At 56.5% G+C, this 27,762-nt stretch overlaps 9 protein-coding genes across 9 annotated transcripts; 3 read left to right on the top strand and 6 right to left on the bottom strand.

Moving 5' to 3' along the window:
* The first annotated feature begins 875 nt into the window (after positions 1-875).
* On the top strand, positions 876-6,088 carry FA10DRAFT_128099 (hypothetical protein). The gene is made up of 4 exons (XM_025517963.1): positions 876-1,725; positions 1,807-2,178; positions 2,240-2,934; positions 2,994-6,088. Exons 1-4 carry the CDS (start codon positions 1,122-1,124, stop codon positions 5,895-5,897), a joined length of 4,575 nt encoding a protein of 1,524 aa, XP_025378149.1. The 5' UTR covers positions 876-1,121; the 3' UTR covers positions 5,898-6,088.
* Positions 6,088-8,937, bottom strand: FA10DRAFT_128195 (hypothetical protein). The gene is made up of 2 exons (XM_025517965.1): positions 8,504-8,937; positions 6,088-8,434 (listed from the first exon to the last, which is right to left on the bottom strand). The coding sequence occupies exons 1-2, from the start codon at positions 8,751-8,753 to the stop codon at positions 6,279-6,281; spliced, it is 2,406 nt and encodes an 801-aa protein (XP_025378148.1). The 5' UTR covers positions 8,754-8,937; the 3' UTR covers positions 6,088-6,278.
* A 743-nt stretch (positions 8,938-9,680) lies between these two features.
* FA10DRAFT_267375 (hypothetical protein) lies at positions 9,681-10,509 on the bottom strand. The gene has a single exon (XM_025521885.1). It carries the CDS (start codon positions 10,449-10,451, stop codon positions 9,765-9,767), a length of 687 nt encoding a protein of 228 aa, XP_025378147.1. The 5' UTR covers positions 10,452-10,509; the 3' UTR covers positions 9,681-9,764.
* A 250-nt stretch (positions 10,510-10,759) lies between these two features.
* On the top strand, positions 10,760-11,774 carry FA10DRAFT_260690 (small G-protein Ras1; the record flags this gene model as incomplete). Its single annotated transcript, XM_025520034.1, has 6 exons — positions 10,760-10,783; positions 10,847-10,908; positions 10,982-11,016; positions 11,100-11,181; positions 11,274-11,467; positions 11,533-11,774. 6 exons carry the CDS (start codon positions 10,760-10,762, stop codon positions 11,772-11,774), a joined length of 639 nt encoding a protein of 212 aa, XP_025378146.1.
* A 789-nt stretch (positions 11,775-12,563) lies between these two features.
* Positions 12,564-16,767, top strand: FA10DRAFT_267373 (hypothetical protein). Its single transcript, XM_025521884.1, has 2 exons — positions 12,564-13,291; positions 13,356-16,767. The coding sequence occupies exons 1-2, from the start codon at positions 12,781-12,783 to the stop codon at positions 16,583-16,585; spliced, it is 3,741 nt and encodes a 1,246-aa protein (XP_025378145.1). The 5' UTR covers positions 12,564-12,780; the 3' UTR covers positions 16,586-16,767.
* FA10DRAFT_128003 (hypothetical protein) lies at positions 16,637-17,049 on the bottom strand. The gene has a single exon (XM_025517962.1). The coding sequence runs from the start codon at positions 16,956-16,958 to the stop codon at positions 16,689-16,691; it is 270 nt and encodes an 89-aa protein (XP_025378144.1). The 5' UTR covers positions 16,959-17,049; the 3' UTR covers positions 16,637-16,688.
* Positions 17,050-21,562, bottom strand: FA10DRAFT_128002 (hypothetical protein). Its single transcript, XM_025517961.1, has 3 exons — positions 19,824-21,562; positions 19,613-19,761; positions 17,050-19,553 (listed from the first exon to the last, which is right to left on the bottom strand). Exons 1-3 carry the CDS (start codon positions 21,340-21,342, stop codon positions 17,142-17,144), a joined length of 4,080 nt encoding a protein of 1,359 aa, XP_025378143.1. The 5' UTR covers positions 21,343-21,562; the 3' UTR covers positions 17,050-17,141.
* A 1,674-nt stretch (positions 21,563-23,236) lies between these two features.
* Positions 23,237-24,099, bottom strand: FA10DRAFT_267371 (histone-fold-containing protein; the record flags this gene model as incomplete). The annotated part of the gene is made up of 3 exons (XM_025521883.1): positions 23,237-23,658; positions 23,724-23,911; positions 23,992-24,099. Coding segments are annotated over 3 exons (413 nt in total), but the record flags the coding sequence as incomplete, so codon positions are not given.
* Positions 24,100-24,881: 782 nt separating this feature from the next.
* FA10DRAFT_241935 (Metallo-hydrolase/oxidoreductase) lies at positions 24,882-27,757 on the bottom strand. Its single transcript, XM_025519265.1, has 4 exons — positions 27,622-27,757; positions 27,443-27,554; positions 26,799-27,380; positions 24,882-26,735 (listed from the first exon to the last, which is right to left on the bottom strand). The coding sequence occupies exons 2-4, from the start codon at positions 27,546-27,548 to the stop codon at positions 24,955-24,957; spliced, it is 2,469 nt and encodes an 822-aa protein (XP_025378141.1). The 5' UTR covers positions 27,549-27,554; positions 27,622-27,757; the 3' UTR covers positions 24,882-24,954.
* Positions 27,758-27,762: the final 5 nt, after the last annotated feature.

The raw sequence follows: 27,762 nt of genomic DNA, 5'->3' as shown, positions 1-27,762 counted from the left end.
CCTCACGCGTCGTCTCGTTCAGGCCAATTAAGTCTCGTTGATCTTTTTCGAGCGACGGGCTCCCCTTTGCCGACCAGCGCATTTGAGACACTTAACGCAGGAAGCAGACATGCCAATGATGATCCCCCTCGAGTTGAAGTGACCGGGGTGGAAAGCGAGGTGCGCACAAGTCAGGTCGGAGGAAGATGGAGTCTGAGATTTGAAGATCTGTTTCCTCAACATGGTTCGCTTGCCCTTGCCTAGCCCTTCCCGCAAGACTGCGGCTCTGATCTCTGTTACTCTCAGCCTCGGGCGGCTGCTGAGCCCAGACAACTTCACCCGTCCCCAGGTCGCCTGTGATATCCGATTTCTGAGATCTCAACAGCAGCTTTGAAAAGAATCCCGAGCGTCGATCGATAGGATCACGCGACAGCCACACTTCTGCGATTGCCATTCTCCAGATATTAACGTCAATGGCAAATTGCTCTCTCTCAAAAGGCTGGTGGTCAGAGGAAGACATTATGAGAAGGAGCTGCTCCAACAAAGAACCCTCTGTCGAACCCTCGCTGGCGTCCTTGCTGCAACAGAAGAACGGGTGCCAATTTAACCGTCTTGACGTCCTTTCGTTGCCAAATGAGGAGGCTAATTAAAAGCACACTACACTTTCTAGACGCGCCTCGTCCATTGTTGTATTGTTGCTGGCGGTGGGAAGGGGGGGTGGGAATAGGGTTTTTGCTTGTGTGGCTCTGTCTCAGACTTAGCCTGGTCTAATTGTATTGACTAGCTGGTGCCCTCTTTTCCCATTCACTCACCTCCGCCTTGCCGTCTTCGTGGCTGCTTGTCCCGACTTCGTCGTTGTCTTCGCTTCGTTCGTCGCTCGTGGACCAGGTCGCAGAGCCAACGCGCGAAGCGCGTGCCCGACTAAGCAACAGAAGACCGCCAGCGAGCGAAACGACGTTCCCTGTGATCCGAGCGGCGGTCCGTCAGACCCGATCAGCCACTGTCACGGATACCGCGCGCGAGACGAGCGTCGGACTCACGATAACCCCCTCTTTCCTGCTCCTTTCACTTCGCCCCGATACCGATACCGATACCAGTCAACACCGGATTCCCACCAGCAAAGGACAGCGAGAGCTTCTACAATGCCGACGATATTTTCAAAGTGGCCCGCGGCCAAGGCCAAGCTCGATATCAACAAGACTGGCTCCCTCGGTCGGTACGGCGCTGGAATCTCGTCCAACGACCTCGCCAACTTCTCGCCGACGAGCCAGGATGCCAGACCACTACCAGATCTTCCGCCGCATGGGGACAGCGAAAACGGCTCGGTAGTGGGAACGATGCCGACGTTTGACAGTGCCGTCGAGATTGAGCATACGCCGCAAATGGAGCAGATGCGCCAAGTCAGCATGCCGACCGACTACCAGCAGCTTGAACCGAAGCGGACCAAGTCACATGTCAGCAACTACGACGACTTTGGAGGGCCACTTGCGTCCATCTCGGTCAATGAGAGAGCCCCTTACCACACAGTGCCGGCAGGTGGGCATCGCAGCGACGCCGCCTCGGCCACAAAGTCCAAACAGGTCCTGCCAAAGGCTTCGTCCCTGAAGACATCCGCAGGGCCTAGCGGTCGTGTCACACAAGAGCCGTCCCTCTATGGCTATTCAACAGTCGGATGGGATGCGCCAATGGACGAACAGAGGGCAGCAGAGCTGGTCATGGCATGTGGTGATCAGATTCGCAAGAGGGGTGAGTACAAGAACGACATCCTCCTGTCTCTCTGGGCGATCGCTGACCCCGTCTTTGTTTCACTCTTCCTCCAAATCACAGGTCTCGATTCTCCCTTGATCTTCTCGTCAATGGCCTTGGACCTGTCGCTGCACAATGTCAACTCTCTTCTACGGTCCTTCCTCTCTTCACCGACGACTGCTGCTCCCGAAGGCGCGCCCGACCGTCGAGGTCCGGGTCTGGCGGCTACCTTCTCGTCCGACATTCGGTTTGCAAACGTGCACGACCTGGCAGCCGTCATCAAATGGGCCCTGGCACGTCTGGGCAGGGTCTTCACCGTCCCCGTCCCCCTGCCTCCCGTCGAATCGCGACTGGGCAGACGGAGCGAGCAGACGCATGAAGAGACGGTCTTTGTCCAGCAGCGGGGCTTCCTCAATCTCGACTCGTACTACACCTGGGCTCAACAGGAGAAAGGTGAGTGCTGCGTTCTGGAGTACCCTCTTATGACTGCGTGCTCAGATCCCTTTCCAACTAGCCTCGGGCTATCTGCCGACAGCATTCAACCACTTTCTCACCGATCTCTCTTCCTCCACCGTCGCCCTACTCATTGCTCTCTTTTCTCTTCTCTCGTCGACGACGTCCTACAGCGCGACAAACGGCATGCCTCCTTCGAAGCTCGCTCGTCTCTTTGGTCCCCTCCTCTTTGGTCTACCAGAGGATGACACGTTTGAAAGGACGTACGATGCCTACGTCAAGGCTGGCAACGCTACTGAGCATCTCCTGCTAGCCTACATCAGAGACACTGGAACACTCGAGACGCTTCCAACGAAGCTGGCATCGCACATCCAAGGATACCCCAACATGCTCTCGTCCGATATCTTTCTCCCGTCGAGAGGCGTGAAGAGCGTGCCCATCACGTCGATCGAGCGAACAGTCAGGCTGTACAGTGTCGATCTTGTAAAGACGGCCTGCGAGTTCGATCTGGGACAGATTTCTGAAGAGTGGGCTGCTTGCTGCACAGACGATGACCACCATGGCCGGGATCCCCAGCTGTCCGATCGGTATCGCAAGCTAATCAATCTGCGGGGAAGCGCCAAGCAGGGTCGATCCAAGAACCAGATCAAGTACGATGGCGGGCTCAGCAGCAGGGAACAGGCAAGCAGCCCGGGTCCAGACATCGAGTCTTACTCCACATTGGCCTCCAAGGAGTGGGGCGACTTCATGACTGAGGTGAGTCCGTCGAATAATGTGAGAGTTGTAGTCAGGAAGCTGACAGGTGCGATGGTCAGGGATTCGCCGCACCGGATGAGTCGAAGCTGGCCTTTGACTTGCGCGAGAGTGAGAGGAAGGCGCGATCACAAAAGCGCGAGACGGTGCAGTGGTCCGACTTTGAGACGTCTGGCTTCTCCTTTGCCGACGACGGCCTCGCCTCTGTTCTTTCATTTAACGATTCGCTCCAAGACGATGTCAAGAAGTGGCCAGAGGAAAAACGGGAGCTCATGGACAAGCTCCGGCAGAGAACGATGGCCCTGCCGCCGTTTCCTTATGACTCCACGCCTCATGTTCTTGCCAGCCCTTCCAAAGACGGCAATCCCTCAGGACAGTGGAACGAAAGGCCCGTGTCGAAGATGGATGAAGTGTTCGCAGAGGTCTGGGCAGACTACCTGCTGGGCAACGGCTGGAGCAACCGAGACGAGGTGACGCACAGAGGGGCCAATTTCGTCGTTGTCCAGTACAAGAGCCGGCCCACACCTTCGACGGTGGGATCGCAGAGCACTGGCGCTTCGTCGAGGACCAGCGCCGTGGTGCCTTCTCGCGACGAATTTGGCCAGTCGGTCGCCCCAGATCCGCGATCGGACGCTGCGTGGTTCGTCATCCAGGAAGTCGTCCCGCAGCAATACCGCAGCGAGCTTGATGCTGCAGGCAGGCTCAAGAACCGGAGCAGGCCTAGTATCAGGAAGCTCAACATTTTCAAGCGCTCAAGCAAGAAGGGTCCCAATGTTCACCAGAACCAAATCTTGGAAGACCCCAACGATGTCTTCCGGGCGGGTTATGGTGGACCGACGAAGCGCATCGTCCTCAAGGACCCTGTGACGTCTATCTTCGGTGCCTCGCCCGACCTTCGAAGATCTTCTTCGAATTCAATGTCTCGAGGCTTCACCTCCAATCGCAGGCAGCAAGGCGCGTCTGATCCCACAGGGACCAATGGCGACGGTGGAGAGGCGGGCGGGCTCTCTGGCGGTCAGAGGCTGCTCACGACCCTAAGGTCGAAGACGACTATGACCCGACGCAAGCACGGTCGTGACGAAGATATCTTGACCCCCCCGCTGCCTCCTCCGAAATCGCCCGCTACTGCCCTGTCTCCACCACGAATGGGCGCTGACGCTGCGCACCATCAGAAAGACGGATCGTTTGGCTCGTCAGACTTTGACACGAGGAGCCTGCAGGACAACGATGTGACCCTGGTCGGCCCATCGCGAAACAAGCTGATGAGCAAGGTGAAGCGGCAGAGCAAGGATGATTCATGGCTCGACATCATGCTCAAGGCAAATGACTTCCGGATGGCCGGGCAAGACGCCGAGATGGGCCACTCAAGAAATCTGACGTCTGCGAAATCAAAGAAGACAGACACCCTCGGTAATGCAAATGGCGAGCGAGCGACTGGGCTGAGCGTTCCAGATGTTGCTTCTCGCGACGACTACTCATCGAGAAAGGGATCGAGCTCCTTTGACGCTGGATCCAGGACCCCGACGGGGCGGGCTTCTGACGCGCCCACCACCTACAGATCGCCCTTTGACGACGGGCTCTCGCCGGCTGAGGCTGGCGCTGCGGCTGCAGCATCGGTTGCAAGGTCGCAGACCCTCGAAGAAGCAAAGACACCAGTCGTCGCAGCGCCTGGTTGGTCACATGAAAAGGTTGCGGGAGTTGCGCCCTCATCCGCGTCTTCCAAACATGGTCTTGGCATCTCGCAGGACCCAAAGATGGTGGCGCGTCCCGATATGCATATCATGCCTCTAGACTCGGGCGAGAGCCAGTTGTCGTACCTGTCTGGCGGTGATGACGATGAGGCGAAAGACGAGCGCGCACGATCGCTCACCCCACCGAAGGTTGCTGGAAGAACAAACGGCAGCGATGGACGGAGGAGCACCTCTCCGTCCGCCATCTCGGCCACCTCCACGTCGACCTCTGCACGAGGGAAAGAGCAGAGAGAAGACGAGGCCAAGCCTTACCTCAAACCCGTTGCGCCCAAGGTCCTTGGCACAGCCGAAGAGCTCAAGGACCGTGAGAAGCAACGCGAAGCGCGGATCAAGGCGGCCCAAGATCGGGCGAGGGAGCTTCGAGCAAACCTCACACCAGTCGAGGTGGCGGCAGACAAGAAGAAGCAGGATGATGAGGCCACCTCGCCTGCATCGTCGAGCAAGAGTGGGAAGGTGCCCTCCACGCTGGCTCCACTCGACAATCCGTTTGCAAAGAATAGGACAACGGGAAGGGTGTCGAGCATTGCCAGCAAGTTTGGTGGCGCTAGCAAGTCGCCTGTCGGTGCGCTCACACCTCAGAACACGGGCCCAAGTACAAATGCTCTCACGCCTCAGAGCACAGGGAACGGTTCAAAGGACAGTGCGGAGCCTGTCAGCCCGAGCCCGAGTCCCCGAGTGTCCAAGCCAGTCACAAGGGTTCCTGTGCCTGCTTCTTCGCCTCCCTCCACCAAACAAGCACCCATCCCAGGTTTCAGCAACTCGACTCCCGTGTCCTCTTCCTCGTCGTCACACATGGGCTCCTCTTCTCCCGTGGCACCTCGACCCTCCTCGCCTCAGCTCCTTGCAGATCCCAACGCCGAGCCACCTCCTCGACCGTCGCTCGATTCTTCCACGGCTCCCAGCATCTACCCAGACGATGCTGCGTCCAACTTTTCCCGAGACACGTCCGAAGACGGCGGCGATGGCGGCGGACGCGCGTCGCTGCAGCAACGCTTTGCCATGAGCACAGGCGCCTTCAGTGGCTCGCCCATGGTCGATGCCGAGAGGGAAAGGGAAGACAGTAGGTTGGAGAGAGAAGAGGGCCAGGACAAGTCGACGCCCATGCCGCTAGACCTGAGCCTTCCGCCAAGCTTCCGGCAGCCATATCAGCCTGGCATGCCGCTGAGCAACCTGGAAGAGGAGAGCGAGAGCCTCCTCTCGGGCAGCAATGTCTGAAAACATTCTCAACCCGGATATCTTTACCTTCTTCGCAGTCCCTCTTACTTCCATACCTTGCGTTGCTTTATTACTCTTGATGCCCTCACTCTTTTTATCATTTCAGTTTCAATCTCTTGTCATTTCTCTCAGCATGTCGTGCACTTCTTTCACTTCCACCTTTCAATTTTCTCCCATCATTGAGTCAATTCCCATGCGCACGCTCCCTTTTACTTTCTTGTTTGATCGTACAATGTTTGTGAGTAACGATGACTGTAGGATGTCCTTGCTTCCTATGAGACATGGTGCCAGAGGCATGTCTGGCACGAAGCCCGGGATGCGAAGTCATAAAGTGAAGTGCACACCTCTTCGACAGAGAAAGAGAGAGAGGGAAAGTGTTGCTCAATATTCGAGCTCAATCTCTTCGGCGGCGTTGCTGCCATCGTCGAGGTCCTGATAGCTCCTGGGCGCCTGTCTCGCCCGTGGATCGAGCGATTTCGGCGGTCCACCATCCGGCGGGCCGAGGGCCAAGCCAAATGCCGCAGAGCCGTTGCGGCCGCCACCAGGACCCATGTCGAGTCGGTCGCGGAGCGAGCCGGGGGCGGAAGTGGGTGGCATGCGCATAGGCGGGCTAGCGCTTCTCTGTCGTCCCGTCCCGAGATCCCATTGGGGCGTGGGAGAGTCTCGACCAGCGTACGAGCTCCAATGTCTTGGGCCTGCACCGGAGGATGGCGCAGGGCGACGAGCGTGAACACCGCTGTAGTGGGCATCTTCAGGTGTGGCTGCACTGATATTCCCCATCCGAATCAAGCCCGGCACAGAAGCGCCGCCGGCTCCAGGTCCAAGTCGGGTCGATCCGTTCTGAAGAGTTGTGCCATTTGTTCCTCCGTTTTGTAAAGCTCCATCCGGTTGCGGCAGCTGCTGCTGCTGGAGCGGCATGACTCTCGCCGGATCTCTGATGTAGTTGTTGAGGTACTTGATGTCTTGCACCAGCGTCTTTGCACCTACAGCCTCCTCGAAAAGAGCCCTATGCTTGTTGAGGACGTGCTTTTGAACAAAGATTGTCGCCTTGAACGGCTTCCCACACTCCTTCTTTTCAGCTCCTTCACCATCGCCTATTTTGAGAATGCAGCGATGCTTCTCCGCTTCATCTTGCTGCGAGAAACGAGCGGCCATGGCCAAGAGTTCCTTTTCGACGGACTTGCCGCTATGTTGATCCATCTCTTCATCGGAAGGTCGCAACAGCAACGCCTGTTTTGCATCAAGGTTCGCTGCCCAGATCTTCTCTCCACCTGGGACTTCCTCTGGCGGTTCTTGTTCACCTGCTGGGGTACGTCTCAGATACTTTGGTGAGCGACGTGCAAGCTCCTCTGCAAAGTCGCACAGCGTCGATCCGTAGTAGTCGCAGTGATATACCTGCCGGAGAAGGTCGATGTGCAAGTCGAGATGCTTTTGAAGCTGTTTTCTGCGATGTTCCTTGTCCAGTATTTCGCCATTTCCCTCTACCCCTGCCCCAGCACCACCACCGGCCAGCTCATGGATGATTGCAGTGGGATCGGGTCCCAGGCCAAGCCCCACATTATCGCAGCGTCTCTCAATCTCGGTACTGACGTCGACGTCGAGCCAGCCAGCCGACTCCTCCCTTTCATCTTTCCACAACACCTCGCGGTCTTCCTTCTCCAGCAGAGACACGAGTGCACGGGCATGCTCGAGATCCTGTGCCATACGTCGAAGCGAGCAAGCGTGCTCGGGCGCAATTCGCAATTTGCCCTGAGCCGGACGAATCGTGAGCTCGAATGCAAGCTTGTGGCCGCCGATGGAGCGCTGGTTGAGCCTCTCAACGAGCTCCTCCATGGCCGTGCCCTCCTCAAAGACGGCCCAGCCAATGCGCGAATACCGCCGTCCCTGGTGTGGTTCACCCATGGCCAGGTATAAGAAGCCAGGCTCTTCCTTGAGAGCCTGCTCTAGCTCAATCCGATCGAATTCAGGTGGCACCTGCTTGACAATGATCTGGCTCGGATCGGCAGGGATCGTGACGGCTTCATTCGCGTCGAACTCCTCGGCCTCTCCCTTTCGATCATATGCGACCAGCTTGGAAGGCGATTCCGAGGGAAGGTCGCCGTCTCTTTGTTTAGCCTCCCAGCAAACCTTGTCGAGCTCGCCATTCCTCAGCTCAGAGAGCCACGTTGCCTTGTTTCCCTGCCTCCCCCGCTTCCTTCGAGCAAGCCTCGCCTTCAACTCCTTTTCGCCGATGCCGTACTTTTCGACGAACCAGCTCTCGTGCTTGTTTGCGTTGAAGAAATCGATCATTTGTTTTCTCGAAAAGGCCTGCCGGTACTCTTGGTACTTTTGGTAGAGCTCTTGCGTGGCCTCGGGGCCCGTTTGCAGGGCGCTGGGCTCAGAGCGAAGCATGCGGACCACTTGTGCCCAGCGTCGGAACGGCATCATCGTAGGGTAATCCATCACGTCTTTGAGTCGGTCAGTGTCGGGGCCTGCCCGGTCTGGTTGCCATCGATCTTCCCTTCCGGAATCCAAAGGGATGTCTGCTTCTGGTCGGGCTTCACAGAGCTTCAGCTTCGGCGCTTCTTTCTTTCTCTGCAAGTGCACGAGAGCTCGTTCTCACTCACCAGAAAAAGGCCGCTCGTCGAATCTTGATCTCGGAAGATACCTCGTCTCTTCGTACCTGTCTCTCGCATAGCGGTCGTCGTCCCTTGCGCGGTCCCTCTCGTACAGAGCCCATTCCCTCTCCTTTTCTTCGCGATCAAGTTCGTCCCACGTCCGCTTGCCTCCTCCAAAGTACTGTGAAGACGACGATGACGCAGCAGCCGTGCCATACCGCTGATCGTACTCTTCCCTTTCACGAGCCCGCTGTCGCATGACCCAAGCTCGGTAATCTGCGTCGTCGTCATCAATGGTCGACGCTCTGCGGCCTCCACCATACCGGTCTGAAGGCTCATTTTGTCAACATGAGGACCGCTCATGGGACGACTCTGGGGCCAATGACATACCGTAGGGAGGTGAAGCTCGCCGGTAGGCGTCGCGAGACGAGACGGGCTCATCGTAGCGACTGTACCCTCCGGCGTGCTCGTAGGCCGAATACTCTCGGTAGGACATCTCGGCAACGAGACTAACCAGCGAGGAAGTCAACCCTCTCGACTGCTTGTTGCCTGTCCATCGACAGACGAAGATAAATGAGAGAGTGAGAGAGAAAGATGGAGGGAGAGTTGGTGAGAATGAGAGATTGAAGATAGAAGAGAGGGGCAGGTCGGAGAGTGAAGAGAGTGAGAAGAGAGTTGGTGGACGTCGTCACATCGTGATGCGGCGGGGCGAAGGAGAGAGAGAGAGGGAGAGGGAGGGGCTGAACCGCATCAAGGAGGAGACTCACCGAGCAACGAGGAGGAGCAGAAGGGACGCCGAGGGCTGCTGCGGCGGTGGTGGTAGTAGTGAGTGAGTGATGAGATGAATGAAAAAGCGCGTTGCTATGGAGAGCTGGGCGTCGGTGGGTGAAGCGTTGGCGGCCACGTGGAAGTTTCTTCAATCTTCCTCGTCGACTCTAAGCACGCATGCGACTTCGTACCCATTGCCAACGGCGACTTGGCAGTCGCTACTCTTCACCAGCCTGTATATTGATCGCTTCTCTGAAGGTACTTGCTCCTTTGTCAAATTTACAAATGGCCCATACGGTAGGACTGTACTTTGTGGACGTAGGCCACGGCTAAGTGTCCCTTTGCGCGTGTTGCATGCTTAGCGTGCGTGTGGCTCTCAAGGCCCGCAAAACCCACGACCGTCAAGAACATGACCAAAGGAAGATATTGCTTGGATTACATCGTCTACAAATACAGAGTGAAGAGAAATTGCGGCAGTGCTGGTTAAGGTGGTGGTCGCACATCATTCGTCGCCATCGTCGAGTTGCTTGAGTCGCTTTGCAAGTGACTCGCTCTGCAGCTCAAGCGCATCGACTTCCGCCTGTGCCGCCAAATTAGCCACCTCGAGCTGCAGGTTGTCGCTGACGAGCTGTGCCCATTTTGAATTCGCTCGATCGAGCCCCGCGCCCACCTCGAGCTGGCTACGTTTCCTGCGCCGATTCACCTCGTTGGTCTCCTCGGTTTTGTCCGCGGCATGTCTGTCCAGGTGACGCATCATGGCCTCTTGTTGGAAGTTGTGCAGACGCCAGTGGTTCGATCCATACTTCTTTAAGAGCTCGAGGTTCGACTGTCTCTGCTCCGAATGCATCAGCTGCGAGATGGCGTTCGACAAGCTGCCGTTCCACGCCTCTGCCGAGTCGGCGTCCTGCGTCGGAGGTGTCGGCAGGCTGTACCTCGTCCTGTCCAGGGCGTCGAGGTGCTCTGATCGGACTGCTCGATCGTACAGCTCCCGCAGCTCTGGTCGGCTGGAGAATGGCTCAAATTCGGGCGGGAGACGAGCATCAGAGAGCGACATGGCGGGGCCGCGCTGGAGCTCGTCGGCGATAGCTCGTTCGACGCGGTTGCGCAAGCCGGGCTTGCGGTCGAGCTCTGAATCGTGATACGGGAGCGCATCCAGCGCTGGCAAGCTCAAGGAGAAGGAGCCCGCCATCCTTGTCGGGCAAGGTAAAGAGTGATTGGCTTTGAAGACTGGAGTGGATCGTCGCGCGTGGAAGATTTGGTTGAATCCACTTTCTTCCTCCGTACACTATTTTGATTTAATTTGTTTTCAATTCGAGGACGAAGTGAGGGGCATTTGTATTTCTATTGGTTATTTTTGTATGCATTCACAAACACGTGGCGAAAAAGGAATTCGGAGAGGTTCGTGCGCGAGAGCAGCGCAAGAGATAGGCCCCCGCCTTCCCACCTCCTTCGTCTTCATCACCAATCCGTCACGTACGAGGACACTGCTACGATAGAATGAGCTTTATTCGGGAATTCAAGGTGAGCCCTTTAGCAGCAGCGTAAGAAGATACTGGTACTTAGTGACATTCATTCGGATTGAAGGTCGTCGTTGTCGGTGGGGGAGGCGTCGGCAAGAGCGCCCTCACGATCCAGTTCATCCAAAGGTGAGTGCTCCCTCATCCTTCTTCTTGCACTTCCTTTTCGGTCTCAGACTGACAAGCCTTGTTCGCCATACAGTCACTTCGTCGACGAGTACGACCCGACAATCGAAGGTGAGCATCACTTTTGGTGTAAGTTGTTATCGCGAGATTTTCTTTGCTTACTCTTTTTCTCCGCATTTCGAATCGGGTTGCAGACTCATACCGCAAGCAGTGCGTCATCGATGAGGAAGTCGCCCTGCTAGATGTGCTTGACACAGCCGGCCAAGAAGAGTACTCGTGAGTGCCGAGGTACAAGGCATAGAGAATGCTGAATGCACTCGTTAGATTATCGATGCATGCTGATCTCAATGACTTGCCCAATGCAACAGAGCGATGCGAGAACAGTATATGCGCACGGGCGAGGGCTTCCTCCTCGTGTACAGCATCACCTCGCGCAACAGCTTCGATGAGATCTCGACATTCCACCAGCAGATTCTCCGGGTCAAAGACAAGGACTACTTTCCCGTCATTGTTGTGGCCAACAAGTGCGACCTCGAGTATGAGAGGCAGGTTGGAAGCCATGGTGAGAAAGCTCGACATGATTGCGAAGAAGAGGTTCCCAGTGATCTGACGGGGCTTCATTTGCAGAGGGTCGCGAGCTGGCAAAGAGCTTTGGTTGCCGCTTCATTGAAACGTCGGCCAAGCAGCGCATCAACGTCGATGAGGCCTTCAGCAACTTGGTGCGCGAGATCAGGAGGTACAACAAGGAGCAAACGATGGGCCGTCCAGGCGCAGGGGGCGTACCAGGCCAAGCGGGTGGCATGGAGAGATTCCAGACCGAGGATGGCAAGCACTCGAGCGGCTGCTGCAAGGGCTGCGTCGTCCTCTAAATCACCTCGGCCCCAGCGCTCTTGGATTCCCAGCAACTCTGGCATACGATGCCGATAGAATACCAGTCACATTCGTTTTTTTTTTCTCTTTCTTCTTCTTAGCTTCTCCAAATCAGCACCTCGCCCGCCGCCCTTGTCTCCGCCTCAATCGCTCACATGCGCGCCGTCTCCTCATGTGTCAAGACTCCTTTTCATGGCAACACTGAGCACATCATTGCTAGCGATCTCTACTCCATCATCTTTTCTTTTTGTTAGGTACATTCATCCATACTCTCGCCTCAACCAACCTGAAATGGACAGTGTGGCACTAGAGACCCTAATTGAGCCGTCGTCGAAACGAATGAAATCCTAAACGAAGCTCACTCAAGGGGTGCGGGTTGCTCTCGACGCTTTTTCCTCCTCCAGCCTTTTGCCCTTACTCTCTGCGAGAGAGAGATCGAGGAAAAGGATGAAAGAGACAGAGGGACTGGCAACCCTACCTCCTCTTCAGCAGTGGCACAAGACCACTGCACTCCAAGGAAGAGAAGCCGTCACAGAAGATTCCTCTAGACGCCCCGGTAGTAGAAAAGAAGAGAAGTTAGGGCGCGCGCCGCGGGCAAAAATACAAAAACGAGAGGAAATCGAATCGTCACCCAATTTTACCTGCTCGCTGCGTGCCCAAGCGCGCGACTTGAATGGCCACGCGAAATAATCGACTCGATGCTTTGGAGCACCCTACGCTAGCCTGGTGTTGGTTTTTTCAGCAAGCAGGGCGGGCTAGGGCAGGCACGGGCCCTAATCGCCCTCACTATTTGTGATTTACTTGTGGACTGTTGTTTCCTGATTTGACAGCTCGTCCGCCAAGCCATCGGAAACCATTCGTCGTCGACCATGGTACCCACGCCCTGAGATGCGAACCACCCGAGCACAGACAGACAGCAGCAGCGGTGCATGTAGCTGACGCGCAAGAGGGCGAACGGACTGCGAGCGAGCAGCGGCCTTGGGCACGACAGGAAACCAACAAAACATGGAGGCCAGCGGCAGCAGCGATGGCAGCAGCGGTGCAGGAGGACAAGATAGAGGTCTGGAAGGAGAACAAAAGCTGGAGGAGAAAAGACCGTCACAGGTCCTCTTTGATACGCTTTTGGACCTGTGTCCTTCCATCAGCTCTGTACAAGCTGTCGCCTTGGCCACTGCCGACGAATTTCCAGGCGGTGAGGCAACCAGGAAGAAGCGGCTGGCAAAGATCGTCCTCCGAGCCGCCTCGAGCGGAGACACGGAACTGCTTTCGTGGATTATCTACGTCAGGTCGAAGGCGAAGCAGGCCAGGGCGAACGGCGAAGACGGCAGCAGCAGCAGCAGCGGCAGTAACGGCAGCGCTGTGCCTCCGGAGGGATGGGCCTTCGAGGGCATTGACATCAGCCAGCTACGAGATGAGGAAGGCTCGGGCCCAGTCGTCCTGGCCGCAAGTTCGGGGCATGCCGAAGCCGTTCGGATCCTGGTGGGCAGCGGGGCCGACGTAGATGAGCGAGATGCATGTGAGTCGCACGTCCTTCATCTTTGCACAAGATGCCTCTGATTGCTCACGCCGCGGCTTCTAAGGTGGCTGGACGCCGCTTATGTGGGCTACAAACAGCTCCAACCTCCCTCTTGTCTCCTTCCTCCTCTCCCACGGTGCCGACATCGAGGCCAAGAGCTCAAAAGGGGCCACCTGCGAAGACTTCATCATCTCCTCCTCACCAGAGACGTTCATCAAGCCACTCCCCACCTGGCTCGAGCCTGGGCCGAGTCACAGACCTGCGCTGGGATTGGTCACGAGAGACGCACCGCCGGCGAGCCCACGAACCACGGACCGAGAACTGATCGCAGATATCGTGTTCGAGTACCAGCAGGCGACAGCAAAGAGCAAGCTGCAGGGTAAGGCCTCTGTGCCGCAACATCTACGATCGCTCAGCATGGGCACCGATGAGACCAACCCAGCGCGGCCCGCCAGTCCTGGTCTGCTGAGTCCTCCGTCTATGGTCCCGGATCCCGTCACGCCCTCCAAAGCCAGCTCCAAAGGCAGCCTGTTCGGGCACAGCAGAACAATGAGCGCCAGCAAGCGGCGCCTAGTCGGCAGAGACGAACGGACGCAGATCGCAGAGGCTGAGCTCAGAGCACGAGAGGTGGCCGAAGGCCGGAGGAGAGGGCTCTTGGACATGGCCGTGATGCTCGGCGTGGAATACGACGTGCTGGTGGGCGAGCCTCCAGTCGTGACTGAGGTGACGCCGTCGGCGATGCGAAAGGCCAAACGAAGAGGTACCAAGCCCCTCAAGCCTACGCATTCAGGTTTAGCATCAGGCTGTGGCGCCGCCGAAATCGGCAGTGATGTTCTTTCGATCGAGTTCGACTTCGAAACGGTCCGAGCCGATCAGATGCTGGTGTTTGGGGAGGCCGACTTGGAGCCACTACTGGACCTTGTCGTCACAAAGATGAGACCCGTTCGAGCGCCCTGGACCCATCGGTCTGCACCGGCGAACGTTTTATTCCTCTGCATTCGATTTGCATGCAGTCTGGACGATTACGATCTTCTCGAAGGGCTGCTCCTCGGTGCCGCCGACCACATCGAGGAAATCCTCTACGCCCACTCGACCGACATGACTTACCTGGCCTTCTGGCTGCATAATTGCATGCTTCTCTTGCACTACATGCAGCGCGATGTGACGCTGCGACACTGCGAGGCCCTCGATGACCTCCGCTCCCTCGTAGCCGATCTCATCAACGAGCTCTACGTCTTCGTCATTCGTGACCTCGAGAGACGCATCGACAAGGTCATGGACGCTGCCCTCCTGGATCACGATGCGATTCCCGGCATGGAAGACGTCAAGTTTGAGGGCGAGTGGACTTTCATCAAGACTTTGACTGGAAGCGTCAAGAACCTGGGACAAGGCTCCCACTCCTCATCGTCCGCTGGCGGGTCGGTGAGGAAGCCATTGGGTCAGATCTTTGCGGCACGAAGCAGCACGCCAGAAGCAAACAGCGATGGAGCGACGATGCATGCAAACTCTTCTTCGTCGCCAGGAGTGGCTCCCGTTCCCTCGCCTGGCACGCCGTCGAGCCGACTGCGGGGGCTGGAGAAGCATACGTCTTCACCGGCAACGACGACAGCGTCTATCCGTCGGACACCCTCAGTGATGCGAGAGTCGTCGTACGACGCCACGCCTGAAGATCTCCTTGCCAAGCCCTCACCACGCACGATCACATCGCTCCTCACTTCGACGCTGCACGTTCTGCAGCTGTACGAGGTCAATCCGGCCGTCATCATTCAGGCCCTTTCTCAAATCTTTTTCTGGGTGGGCTGCGAGCTCTTCAATCGGGTACTCACACGAAAGAAGTACCTGTGCCGATCCCGTGCCATGCAGATCCGTCTCTCGGTGTCGGCCCTTGAAGATTGGGCCAGGTCCAACGCCTTGCCGCTGTCTATTGTCAACTCTCACCTCGCACCGCTCAATCAGCTCATCTCATGGTTGCAGTGCCTGAGCAGCTTGAGGGAGCTGGACGGGCTCATTGCGACATTGCAAGGACTGCGGGTCCTCAATCCAGTCCAGATGAAGCGCGCGGCGAGGGACTACCGGTACGAGGTGGGCGAGACACGTCTGGGCGACGAGTGCGTGCAGTACCTTGATCAACTGCACGTTGACTGGGAGAGGAGGAGGCAGGAAGTGGAGCAGGCTCGGCGAGATGCAGAGGAGGAAGAGAAGGCGGCAAAGAAGCTAAAACAGCGCCAGGAGGAAGACCAGAAAAGAACGAGGAAGAGCGCACATGGTCGAAGTGGCACGGCCACGCAGGCCGATCCGAGTGGCAACGAGGATGAGCTCGAAGAAGGGGAAGGAGAGGGCGAGGAGGGAGGTAATGACACGCTCGATAGCAACACAACAGCTCGAACGGCTACAGCAGACGATGTGAAGGCATCCGCAACTTCTCCGCGGCTTGCTCAGCACCAGAATCCGAACGAGTCGATCGCGCGTACAGCACAGCGAGCTATCGATAGTCTCTTTGATCCTGGAAGATCCATGTCGGACTACAAGCCACCGTGGTCCGCGGCAGGGCAAGAACAGCGATACGGCCATACAGAGGCGAACACTGCCCACCCGCAAGATGGGAGCGGGGAAGCTTGGATCCTCACGGAGCTGCTCAATAGCAGGGACATGCTACCATTTGCACTGCCGAGCAAGGCAGAGGCCCTCATTGTCAGTCCTGGCGATGCATTTGGGTTCGGACGGGGACATTTCCAAGGAACGGGAACGCCCTCTCTGAAGAGCTTGCGAGGAGGGCCTTCGCCACTGATGAGCGCTGCTCCGAGTCCCTTGGCGAGTCGCTCGACAACACCGCTCCCAGCTCTGGTCTCAGGCACCGCGCAGAACGGTGCACCTGGTTCAGGAGAGCCTCAGGCAGGCGACGAGGGCGAAGACGACGATGAGGACCGAAAAAGCACCACGACTTCATCGTCGCTCGCCAGCGGCCTCTCGGCGAGCTCCACCTCGTCCCTCTACCCTTTGGGCAGGGGCTTTGCCGCGGGCGCATACTGGCAGCCCGTCCCGCTCCTGCCGGACGGCATGCTCGAAAATATCGACGATGTGATGCAGAAGAGTCGCGCAACGTCGGCCGCTATCTTGACAACGGCGGCGCGTGCCCCGTCGGCGGATGCAGAGCTGGCGAGGAACGCGACACTCAAGGCTCTCCCGCCGCCACCGCTACCGAGCAGGAATAAGCACCTGGCCAGCTTGAACGTGGACACGGTCAAGCTGGCCGGGGAAGGTCACGAGGCAGCAGAGCGGACGCCGACCTTATGAAAGAATCAAGCTCGCAGATTACGGTAGAGAACAAGCAAGACAACGCAAGCCTCATGATCATTCCCATGTATCTCTTTTTCTCTCACATTCAAGGACGTCAAATTCATCCCTTGCAACAAATCGTCGATCTTCTCCTGCTTCTTGTGTCAGACAGCCAGCCAGTCAGATGGTCATGTGAAAAGATGAGACATTTGTGAAGCCAAGATAGTACGGTAGGAGAGAAACAAAATAACACATCGAAAAGGAAGAAATAGCTACATACGAGAAATGGAAGGAGTCGTGGTTCTGAAAAAACAAGATCTATGAGAGGGGCTAGATAGGAGAGCTGAAAACCTGTCGTGGATGTCTCGAGCGAGTGAAAGGTGACCGTCATGACCAGAGATATTGTTCGTGTCGCTTGTTGATGGAGTCGGTGAAGAGAAATTGGACATTGAGAAAATGGAAACAAGAGAAACCGGTTGTGTTGTCGCGTGATTGACCCGTGCTGTTTTGTTTGATTGAGACCTTTGCGTGCTGTTGTTTGAACCGAGATGTTGTGCTGAGAGTGGGAACCCGTCTATGCGACAGAATAGCGAGCATTGAGCTCGCTCAGGAGCTTGGAAAAGTAGCCGTGAGTGAGCTTTGCGCTGGAATAGGGCAGTTTCGTAAGGCTTCCCGACCCAAAGGGTCTCTTCTTGTAATCGATGATGCGCGATCCATACACCGATCCCGCGCCTGCGCCGATGTCGACCCTGAGCTCGTTCCCTTGGGTACATCCTCTGGCCGCGGCCAGGGAAGATGTGGACGAGGCAGCGGAGGACGACGAAGATGAAGAAAAGGCGCTTCGACCGTTGGTGCCAGAGCCTGTCGTCGAGATCGACAGGTCGGCGAGAGAGATGTTGTCTGGAGAGTATTTCATGGCATAGTTCGAGTCAAAGGAGGCCGGTGACGATGATGAAGACGATGATGAAGACGACGACATCATCATCATTGACGAGCGGCGACGAGCTTTGACGGCGCGCTTGTTCTTGAGCTTGGCCAACTGTGCCTCAAAGCCTCGAAGCTCCCACACGAAGAGGAGGGTGGGTTGCGTCAGGACGTTCATACGTCGGCTTCTGACGAAGAGGAAAGCCTCGATCATGCTGAGGTCGAGGTGGGCCATGACCATGGCAATGCAAATCGTTGCGCTCCTGCTCACGCCGACGCGACAGTGGACAAGGACTTTTCCGCCTTGCAGACGAGCCTGCTCAATGTACTCGATGGCTTGGTGCATATAAGGTCGGAGCGAGTCAATGCCATCGTCCGAAACGTTCTTGAGGTCGAGGACCGAGATCCTTCCCTCCTGCTGCTCGACCCAGAGCGAATTGCGTGTTTCAGGAATCGGAGGAATGTGTCCACTCGTTCGCCTCGCATGGGCGCAACTGGCCGCCTCGATCTGAGGGGGTACCAAAGCGCTTTCTCCCACTGAGACGACGTGTGTGATGCCGAGCGCGTGTAGCATCGAGGGATTGAGAGCGTGATTGAGGTTGCCGAGGTAGAGGAATGGAAGAATGCGCGAAGGAAAAGACGCTTCGAAACGCGGGTCCGTGAACCAACTGTGATCGATGATCGCCTGGGGCATTAGACTTCCCCTGGCAGAACCATTCGTCGAGGCTGGCGTTGGCGTGCTGGCGCGGTTGATATCATTGACGCTGTTAGTGCTCGACGATGCTGTCACGGCAACGGGAGTGGCAGTGTTGCAGCTTGCGCCGCTCTTGCGGCTTTGCGGGCCCTGGCTTCCACTGACCAAGCCAGACGCAGCAGCGAGGCCTCGAGCCCATACGCTTTGCTCATGGCTCGAAGATTCGGAGTTCATCGAGTTCCGACGAGAATGGCTCGATCGTCGCGAAGAGTGACGAAAGTCGGCTTGCTGCTGCTGCTGCGACCGTCGAGTGGGAATCTGAGTCTCTTCAAGCATTGGTCCTGCGCCCATGGACCACGCAAAGCTGTGCCTAATTTTGCTAGAGCGGGTGGAGTCCTTCTCGGCCGTTTCGGCGGCAAATCGCTGGTGGTACTTGATCTCCTGAGCGATGCGCTTCTCCAGCCTGCGAAGAGGGATCATGTCCTTGCCATAGACAAAGAAAGACCGTTGGCAGCGATTCTGAAGGTCCAGGTAGGCTTCAGGCAGCGACAGCTCGCGCGAGTACATCAAGTAGGCCAAGCCCAAGATGGAAGATTCGGTGTAGCCGTCGCCGCAGTGGATGAGGATTCTACGGGGAATCTGCTGTTGCTGCGACGAGACGATCGACCGAGTCATTCCGGGCGACCAGGTGTTTGTTCCTTGACGACCGTAGCCAACACCTCGGAAGGAACCATGCAGCAAGCCATGGCCTTGGGCGTGGACATTGCTGACTTTGGGTGGGCACGCCTGCTTCTTGATCCAGACGCAGAGCGTCACAATGTCCTCGATGATTTGATCGAGGTCCCTGATGCCAGCAAGAGTGGAGGTGCACTCAAAGTGGAAGATGTTGCCAGGGTCATGGTAGATGAAGGGAGGCGCAATATGCTGCTGCTCTTGCTTTTGCTGCTGACCTTGACCCGGACTCTGACCTTTTCCAGCCTTGTGTGCGACTGAGCGACGATAGCTGCCCTTCTGTGCACGGCACTCGGGCGACCAGCCATTGGGACCGAGAGAGAGGGAGCCACGGTCAGCCTCGCACGAGTCGCACGACTGGGCATCGTCGAAGACGGTTTCATCTTCTTCGAGCTCTTGTAGGGAGCCTTTACTGTTGAGCTCGAAAATGGCTTCGGCCTCGATGTTCCCGATGTGATTGGATGCCTGGGAAAGCTGAATGGGCTGAGGCATCTGCGCACCGTCATGCGCTTCGATGCAAATGGCGAAGCCATGCGGATTGGCCTCTTCTGGAGGAGCCGAGTCCAGCGAAAAGGACGAGTCCCTTCCACTGCTCGTGTCGTCGGGCAACACGGGCGCGTCCGCAGTGCATCCCATCTATTCGAAGAGCTCGCGTTAGTCTCCATTGTCTCTTTGATGAGCCAATAATTACTCACCCAGACGTTATCGTCAATCTCCGAGGCAGCAGACATGCGCTGCATTTCGTCCCTCTCACGGTCGACAAAGTCGATACGGTTGCGAGAGTAGCCGCTACCGTCGATGGCAATGAGATGATGGAAATCACGTTCAAAGACCTCGAATGGGTCTGGGACGAGGAAGATCAGCGACCGCGTGGAGAGAAGCAGGATAACCAGGAGAAAAGCTCACCAGTGACGACAAAGACATTATAGCGTAGGCAAGCCAGTCCACGCTCGCAGCGATCCTCGTAGCAGGCCTCTTGGGCTTCGCGGAACCATCTGGCGAGGGTGAGAGCGCCTTCATGGAGTCCAGCGGGGCAGTAGATGACAATGTCGGAGATGGTGGCGTACTTGGAGCATTGAATTTTGAAATTGCGCAGACTGATGCCCTGCGACTGTTGAGGCTGGCAGAAAGATGGTCCTTGGACGTAGCAGTCCTCGCTCGGGGCCGAGTTCTGCGAGACGGGCTGCAGCCTGTTGGTCTTGGTGTCTGCTACGTAGGGCGGCGAAAGAATTTCCGATGGCGTGATGGACGAGGTGAGGAAGGAATGATCGGGCTGGGGATCGTAGACGGGTGGGCTGTTGCGATGCATTCGAGAGCGCGAGGCACGAGCATGGTAGCCAGCGGCTGCGGAAGCTTTGTATGCGTCGCCTTGTACGCTGCTGGCTTCGGTCGAGGCGTCGCTGAGAACGCCCGAGAAGAGCGACGAGGCTCGCGACTGTTCCGAGGGCGTTGCCGATGAAGCAATCGATGATGTCGAGGCAGACGCTGCGATGGGACAGGCGCCTTTGATCGGCATAGACAGGTCGATATCCCTCTCGCCATCACTGCTCCGGCTGCTCGTGTAGCTGTGTGCCGAGCTTGACGCCGTTGTCGCGAGCGAGTCAGCCCTAGACCGTGATTCGGACATCGCTGCGAGATCGGAGAGGAGAGACGCCGAGGATGATGCACGCGTGTTCCTCCTCCTGTTCCTACCTCCGTGCTGGTCGGGCAAGGGCATGTCTGCGCGAACGACGGTGAGACCACGGTAGCTGGGGGCAGGCATGCCCTCAGGCGGCGCTCCGAAGAACAGATTCTGCTGTTGATTGTCGCCGTCGACGCCGTGCAGGAAGGGAAAGACGGCCGAGGACGGCACGTCGAGGTTGATGTACTGGTCGTGCAGCTCGTTGTACTGCGCAGCTGACATGGCTCGAATCGCCGGTGGCTTTCCATAGGGAAACCATGCCTCGGCAGAAGCAGCGTCGGTGTAACCATCGTAGGGAGAGGCATCGTCATCAAGGATGGGGTATTGGTCCAGGTCGTGATGGACAAGGCCATATGTGACCTGCTGTTGCTGCAATAATTGTTGTTGTTGTTGTTGTTGTTGTTGCTGCTGCTCATGTAGTTGTGGCTGAGGGTAGTCACTCTGTTGGCAGTTGGAGGCAGCAGTCGTAGCGTGCCGGGGAGGGTACTCGCTGAAAAAGATAGGCGAGACCGATCGTGCTGTCGGGCTGGAGCTCAGAGACTCTTGGTCTTGGCCAGCCGAGGCCGTCAAGGTAGGCGTCGATGACTGTGCGCGATCTTGCACGGCAGCGTCACTTGTCAAGAAGCGATGTCTGTGAGCTAGATTCGCAGAAGAATCGTCCTGTGCTGGAATTTGCACCGAAACCACGGTGGCCGATTGCGTACCATCACGCGAGGCGAGCGGGTGGAGAGATACAGCTGCCATGACGAGGGCTGATGTCCGTGATGTGGGTGCGAGCGCAAGGAAGGATGAGAGAGAGCAAGAGAGGAAAGCGCGGCTGACGGAATCTTTGATCAACCAACAAAGAAGCCGGACACGGGCTGTCTGTCTGCTGCTGTCGATACTCCGCCTGAATTGCTGTGCTTTGGCCGGGCCGAGTTGGTTCTCTTCTGCTTCTCAACGGAGGAGGCCGGGCACCGCCGCGGTCCTCTCTGCCTCACAGCTCGGGGGCTGTCTTTGTTGGATATGGCAATGCGGCTCGTCTGGGAAGACCGAAGGGCGATTGAGGTTGAACAGCTGGTGGTCAAAAACGGCGGAGAGAGACGGAGGAGAAAAGGGGGGTTGAGAAGAGGGGAGAAGCTGGGATGGGCGGGCTGAAAGGCTTGAGGATGTGGCCGTTTTGTTGCGTGGCTTGGCAGGCGGGTGTCACTCTACAACTCGTTGATGGTTGCGGACATCTCCTTCGTCGTGGCTAATGTGATGCCGTTCGGCCCGCCGCTTTGCTCTGGATAGGAGTGCAGGGAGAACAAAAGCGAGCGAAGCCAATGCGAGACCAAGGGAGGAATGAGTGGGCGGGCCAGTAACTTTTTTTTGTTAATCTGCCAAGTTTTATTTCAATTGCTGCACATACGCCTGCTCTAGAAGTCTAATCTATCGCGTTACCACAAGACACTACGACTACTAATCCCGATATGATATAACTTTCCTTCAAGCCAGGCGCAGCGTGAGGGACTGTCCGCGCCCGTTCCTCTCTGCCTCGAGAGTGAACTGAACTCTCGCTCCTGCTCCAGCCCATTGACGCAATTTCTCTATCCCTGTCGGCATCGATAAAGGAGGGGACACTCCTGCACGCGTTAGCCTAAGGCCGCGCGACCAGAAATCTGTCAAAAGAGGGACACACAGGCCATCCCCATTTGACAAGGTTTCCTTTGTTTCCCAATTCGGCCACTTTCTCCAGGCTCTAGAGGGAGGGCCAGGCCAAAAACAAAAATAAAACCAAAAGGCAGGCACGATGCATCTCGCGGCGGGGTATTGTTGAATTCAAAGGCTATTCCACAGATAAATTCAACTTTTCCAATCTCAGCCACCACCAAGCCTCATCCACATTCCCATGTATCGCTTCTTCCGCTATCTTTCAACTGGTGCTGGATCTGTCCCTCAGCCCTCGCTAGCTATTCCTTTTTGAGTGAGATAGCAGTAGTACGTTGATGCTTTTTGTCCCACATCACGCTCGTGTTCCCGAGGTCCCCGTGCATTTTTTTCAGTGGGGCTTTAGGGGGCTTGGTCGTGTCGAGAAGCCCCGAATCTTGGCTGGACCAGCACGGTACATGTTTTCCGTCGGCGCACAATCACAAAATGCGTCCTGAAAAGGAAAAGAAGGAAAATAAAAACACAAAAAAATACAGGAGACTCTCTTAGGCCCGATCGAGTTGGAAAGGGAGCAGCAGCACAGCAGTCATCGGCCGGGTGGCGCGCAGGCGCGCGGGCTTGCAAAGTGGCTGAGATAAACTTGCCCCCAGCCCTGTGCGTGTGTGCGAGGCGCGACCAGAAAAGTGGACATCTATCTCACTAAGGAAAAGTAGTGGAAGCAGCTGTACACCAGACGATGTCATGAGAATCGACAGGCATTGCTGGTCACGTCAATTGAACTTCATGCTGGCCCGTCCCTCGATGAGCACATGTGCCGCGCGCCGGCACGGGTACGGAAAACTTTGGTCTAGCAAATTTTAGTCGCCGTGGCTTGGGCAAAGGCGGTGATGAACTTCGCTGCTGCTTCGCTGCTGCTACTGCCGGGACAAAGGGCTGCCGACGCTCGAAAGCCACGCCGCGCCATGACATCGGATAACCATTCCAATATGACAACATGACAACAGCCTCGATAGATGTCAGGACAGGAGACACGCGATGGAAAGACTGATTCTGTCACAATAGGGGTTGGTAAAATTGATCAAGCTCGACAGAATTTGCTACATGGTAACGGTGAGCGAGAGAACTATGTAATCTGCTGTCAGGAGATGACGAAGGGCGTAGAAGAGAAAGACGAGGGAGCCGAGTCGTAGTAGTAGTTATCTGTAGTGGTACAAGAAAGTGTATAGGGTGTCCCGCAACGACGTGGTGGTGGCGCGCCTCTACGTCGATCCTGAAAGGACCGTGCAACGAAGCTGATCATGTCACGGACGTCCTTTACGAGCGCTCGCCACGGAGACGACGGGCAAGGGCAATGTCACGAGGCTGGATCGTGACACGCTTGGCGTGAATGGCAGCCAGATTCGTGTCCTCGAAGAGACCGACGAGGTAGGCCTGGCAGAGACACCGAGACAATCAGTACAACGGTGGCGATAAGGCAGGGAGAAGGATATGCTCACCTCCGAAGCCTCCTGGAGGGCACCAATGGCCGAGCTCTGGAACCTGAGGTCGGTCTTGAAGTCCTGGGCAATCTCACGAACGAGTCGCTGGAAGGGGAGCTTGCGGATCAGGAGTTCCGTGCTCTTCTGGTAGCGACGAATTTCACGGAGAGCGACGGTACCAGGCTTGTAGCGGTGAGGCTTCTTGACTAGAGAGAAAAGAAACGGTGGCGGTGTGTCAGTACGCCTGATAAGAATATGTACACATTAATCGCAGAGATGTACTCACCACCTCCGGCGGCGGGGGCCGACTTGCGAGCTGCCTTGGTGGCGAGCTGCTTACGGGGAGCCTTGCCTCCCGTAGACTTGCGGGCGGTCTGCTTTGTGCGGGCCATGTCTGTTGAAAGCGTCAATCGATCGACAGCAAAGGGATGGCAGCGGCAATGGTGGTGGCGATAAGGCGATTATGATGGTGGTCAGGACACCGAGAATGGATCAAATGTCGGTAATGATGAAAGGAGTGTGGAAGTTAAAGTGAGGTGTGGGAGTTATGAGAGGGAGAAGAGGCAAATTGTTGATGTGTGTCGATGTGGGAGGTGCAACGCCAAAATCGACCGATACGCGTTTTGGACACGCCAATTTCGATGATGGTGATGAGGCCGAAAATTGCAGTGCGGATGATTTCAAAGTCGCGCAGTCGGATGGGTGGAGGGTAGAGCAATGCAGCGGTGTCGTCAAAGTGGTGGCAAAGGTAGGGGAGAAAGATGGTGGATAAGGAAGGCAGTGAGTACTACGTCGTGCTGCCACATCCTCCAGGTCACTTCTACTCACCGAATGGGGATTCTTGATGGTGGTGAAGAGGAAAGGGGAAAAGGGGGGGTTGCTCAGCTTCAGCTGGGTTCTTTAATGGAGATTTTGGAAATGGCGTCAGGTTCGGCCTCGCCTCTGCGACACGTCTGACTGCAATCCAACTTTTCCACTTTTGCTTTCTGTCTTGGGTGCAGGAAGGGGGCAAAAGGGACCCGGGCCCCCCTTTACCGCCTCGCTTTGGCCCCGCCAGTCCGTCTCCGCTCGCATTCTCGATGCAAATTACCCTCCTCCGTCACGGAAAAGTCGCGTCTTTTCACTTTGTCTCATCTGATTGACTAAGCCACGTGGCAAAAATAAATCGAAAATTGGAGAGATGTTCATGACTGAGGACGTGGTGAGGTCATGTTCCGTGAAGGCTGATGTAGATTCTAAAGAGGGGTTGCTATGGTACAGAAAGTGCTTGTGATGAAGACGCCGGCTCGATGGGTGGCACATGACCTCCTTGGAACAGCTCAGCTGTGATGGCGGGTTCGAGCAAGAATGAATCTGCGATGGGGGCTTGAGCTTGGACTGCAAGCTTTGCAAGGTGCTCGACCCTTGCTTGCAGAGCGATCGACCTCGAGAAGACGGTCAACGACTCCGGCTCAAGGATGGCGCTGTCACGATCCAGAGTGACTCTCAGAGCCAGTCTTGGTGGACCTGTGATGGTAGACTCGATCGATGGCAGCGGTGTGTCTTCTTGCATCGGTGCAGGCACCGAGGTATCGTTGCTCCTCTCCCCTTCCTCGCGAGACATGACTTCGTCGCCGTCCTCTTCCTTTTTGACGGTGATCTCGCCTTCTTGTTCCTGCTTCACCTCTTGCTGTTGCTTGGGTTCTTCCATCTCCGCGTCGTCTGAAGTGTCATCCTTTCCCACCATGACCTCCTCTACTTCGCCAAAGTGAGCCTCAAGGAATGCGACGAGCTGCTCAACTCTCGTGAGTGAGGCCGTAGAGGATCGTGAGCAGTGAGGATGGTCACTGGACAGCCGTTGATCGTCTCCGGCCGACTCGTTGTGGCCATTCTCATGCTCATGAGAGTGGCCCTGTGAGGTTATTTTGACCGAGGCCGGGCTCGAATCGATGCCAAGCAAAAGCGCGACGGCGGAATCGGCAATCATGTCATTTGCCACGCTGCTCGCCCACTCGAGGACAAGTTCATGCCTCGTTGTGGCGCTCTGCTTGATATCGAGCACATCCATGATGCGCATCGTCCGCCGACCTTCGAGATCGACACCCTCAGCGATTCGTCCGTACATGCCTTCGAGATGCCACCGCGCAAGTGACCAGGCCACATGGAGCGAGATGCGCTGGCGTTGGATGATCGTTGACATATTGAGACCAGTGAAGTCAGCCAAGTCCTTAGGGTCGAGAATGGTGTAGGCAAAATCCTTTGAGATCAGGAGGCCGTCTAGGAACGAGTCAGGTTTCGGCGGCTTCTCTGCGATTGAACCGATGGCTTTTGCCATGCGCTCTCCTTTGAACTTGATCTTGAGCACCTCGCAATTCCTTGGGGTGTGTACCTTGACGTCCTCGTTTCGATTGGCAAAGCGATTCTGTAGAGCGACTTTGAGCCTGTTCATAGCGCTCTGCTCGCCGTGGACGAGCACAATATGTTGCGCCTTGACCTCATCAATGAAGCGTGAATTCTGCGTAAAGTCGACATGGGCAGAGAAGGATATGTAGTCGACCGACATTCGTAAGGGAATCTTCTGCCCAGCCAGCGAGAGGATCTCATCGGGCTCCTTGATGACGTTGCGAGCCATGGTTCCTTCGACCGAGTAGCCCGTCACGATGAGGCCATTTCGCCGGTCAGGCGCCCATCGCTCCAACAGCTGTCGACTCACGCCACTCTGCATAAAGCCTGGACTGGCCATCATGACGCAGGGCCCCTTGTCCTCGAACTTCTCCAGACTCCTCAGATTGGAGACGTGCTTGAAGACGAAAGGATTGTCGCGGCGATTGAAGCGCGAGCGAATGTGCTCGTTCATCGTGTGGATGTATGTCTGGTAAATGCTGATGCACTTGCGCGCAAGCGAGGAGGCGTAGTAGATGGGAATCGAGTGCAGCTCCGGATGCTGAGACCAGTACTCGTCGAGGAGCAGTAGCAGCTCTTGTGCCCTTCCCAGGACAAAGACGGGAAGCAATACTCTCCCACCCCGCTGGACAATCTGATGGACCGAGTCTGCAAGCGTATCTCTCTGTTAGTCTTCTGTGACCCAAAGGATGCATGAAGAGAATCACTCACTGGTAAAGCGCTCTTCCTTCTCTAGCCGCGGCTCGAGGCTCTGAACACCGTAGGTGCTCTCGCTGATGAGCACGTCTGGTCGCACAGGTGGTACCTCTGCCTGCACGAGGTGGCGGTCCTCTTCTCGGCTAAAGTCCCCCGTGTACAAGATCCTGAGTCCTGCGATCTCGATGAGGAACATGCAAGCGCCCAGTACGTGTCCAGCATGGTACGGCGTGAAGCGAAAGCCACCGCCGACGCTAACCTCCTGATGATAGTCGACCGTCTCAATCTGCCTCCAGCTGGCCAGCATTTCTGTCTCGTCGAACAAATTGTCGTCGTTGCCGGCATTTGACATGCGCACAAAGTCCGACATGAGGAAGCGATAGACGGCCTTTGTGGGGTGCGTCATGTAAACCTTGCCCTTGCCATCGCGGAAGTTGGTCTTCTCCATGATGTAGGTCAGGCTAGCGGCGTGATCAAGGTGGAAATGGGTAATCAGAAGCGCATCGACGGTGCTCCAGTCAAGCTCATCAATGAACGGAAGCGCAGCTATGCCTTGAAAGGCCGGATGCACGCCGGCATCGCACACGACGACTTTGCCTGGAAGACAAAGGCGAGCGAGTCAGCAGAGCTCAGCGCACTCGGGCTAGAGAAGGACCGACCTTTGTACTTGAGGACGCAGCAGCTTCTGCCGACCTCTTGACCGGCACCCAGCATCTCGACCGAAAGCTCGTCGGAGCCATCGCCGCCGGCAGTGAGAATCGCCATGGCTCTCTAAGCAAAGGAAGATCTTGTCAACGTCTTATTTGCATTCACAAGGCTAACACGTACGAGCTCTCACATTAATCAAAGTACTTGTATTCCCAGGCACTACCCCTCCTGCCACCTACAGTGGGTGCTCCTTTCGTCTTCAAGACGAGATGAACAAATCTGCTCAATGTACTGCTGCGACTGAAGAGGAGGACGAGAACAGGAAGAAGGA

Source organism: Acaromyces ingoldii (genome assembly GCF_003144295.1).
Source record: "Acaromyces ingoldii strain MCA 4198 unplaced genomic scaffold FA10scaffold_3, whole genome shotgun sequence".
In the NCBI taxonomy this organism is placed as follows: Eukaryota; Fungi; Basidiomycota; class Exobasidiomycetes; order Exobasidiales; family Cryptobasidiaceae; genus Acaromyces; species Acaromyces ingoldii.
Note: the sequence above shows the minus strand (reverse complement) of the source record. Positions and strands in the feature narration are given on the sequence as shown.

Coding starts and splice junctions, on each gene's coding strand:
- FA10DRAFT_128099 (XM_025517963.1), top strand. CDS start 1,122: ATGCCGACGATATTTTCAAAGTGGCCCGCGGCCAAGGCCAAGCTCGAT. Junction 1,726..1,806: donor TGATCAGATTCGCAAGAGGG/GTGAGTACAAGA, acceptor TCCAAATCACAG/GTCTCGATTCTCCCTTGATC. Junction 2,179..2,239: donor CTGGGCTCAACAGGAGAAAG/GTGAGTGCTGCG, acceptor CTTTCCAACTAG/CCTCGGGCTATCTGCCGACA.
- FA10DRAFT_128195 (XM_025517965.1), bottom strand. CDS start 8,753: ATGCGACAGCGGGCTCGTGAAAGGGAAGAGTACGATCAGCGGTATGGC. Junction 8,435..8,503: donor CGACGAGCGGCCTTTTTCTG/GTGAGTGAGAAC, acceptor AGCTCTGTGAAG/CCCGACCAGAAGCAGACATC.
- FA10DRAFT_267375 (XM_025521885.1), bottom strand. CDS start 10,451: ATGGCGGGCTCCTTCTCCTTGAGCTTGCCAGCGCTGGATGCGCTCCCG.
- FA10DRAFT_267373 (XM_025521884.1), top strand. CDS start 12,781: ATGGAGGCCAGCGGCAGCAGCGATGGCAGCAGCGGTGCAGGAGGACAA. Junction 13,292..13,355: donor CGTAGATGAGCGAGATGCAT/GTGAGTCGCACG, acceptor GCGGCTTCTAAG/GTGGCTGGACGCCGCTTATG.
- FA10DRAFT_128003 (XM_025517962.1), bottom strand. CDS start 16,958: ATGACGGTCACCTTTCACTCGCTCGAGACATCCACGACAGGTTTTCAG.
- FA10DRAFT_128002 (XM_025517961.1), bottom strand. CDS start 21,342: ATGGCAGCTGTATCTCTCCACCCGCTCGCCTCGCGTGATGGTACGCAA. Junction 19,762..19,823: donor TAATGTCTTTGTCGTCACTG/GTGAGCTTTTCT, acceptor TCCTCGTCCCAG/ACCCATTCGAGGTCTTTGAA. Junction 19,554..19,612: donor AGATTGACGATAACGTCTGG/GTGAGTAATTAT, acceptor CTCTTCGAATAG/ATGGGATGCACTGCGGACGC.
- FA10DRAFT_241935 (XM_025519265.1), bottom strand. CDS start 27,548: ATGGCGATTCTCACTGCCGGCGGCGATGGCTCCGACGAGCTTTCGGTC. Junction 27,381..27,442: donor CTGCGTCCTCAAGTACAAAG/GTCGGTCCTTCT, acceptor TTTGTCTTCCAG/GCAAAGTCGTCGTGTGCGAT. Junction 26,736..26,798: donor GAAGGAAGAGCGCTTTACCA/GTGAGTGATTCT, acceptor ATACGCTTGCAG/ACTCGGTCCATCAGATTGTC.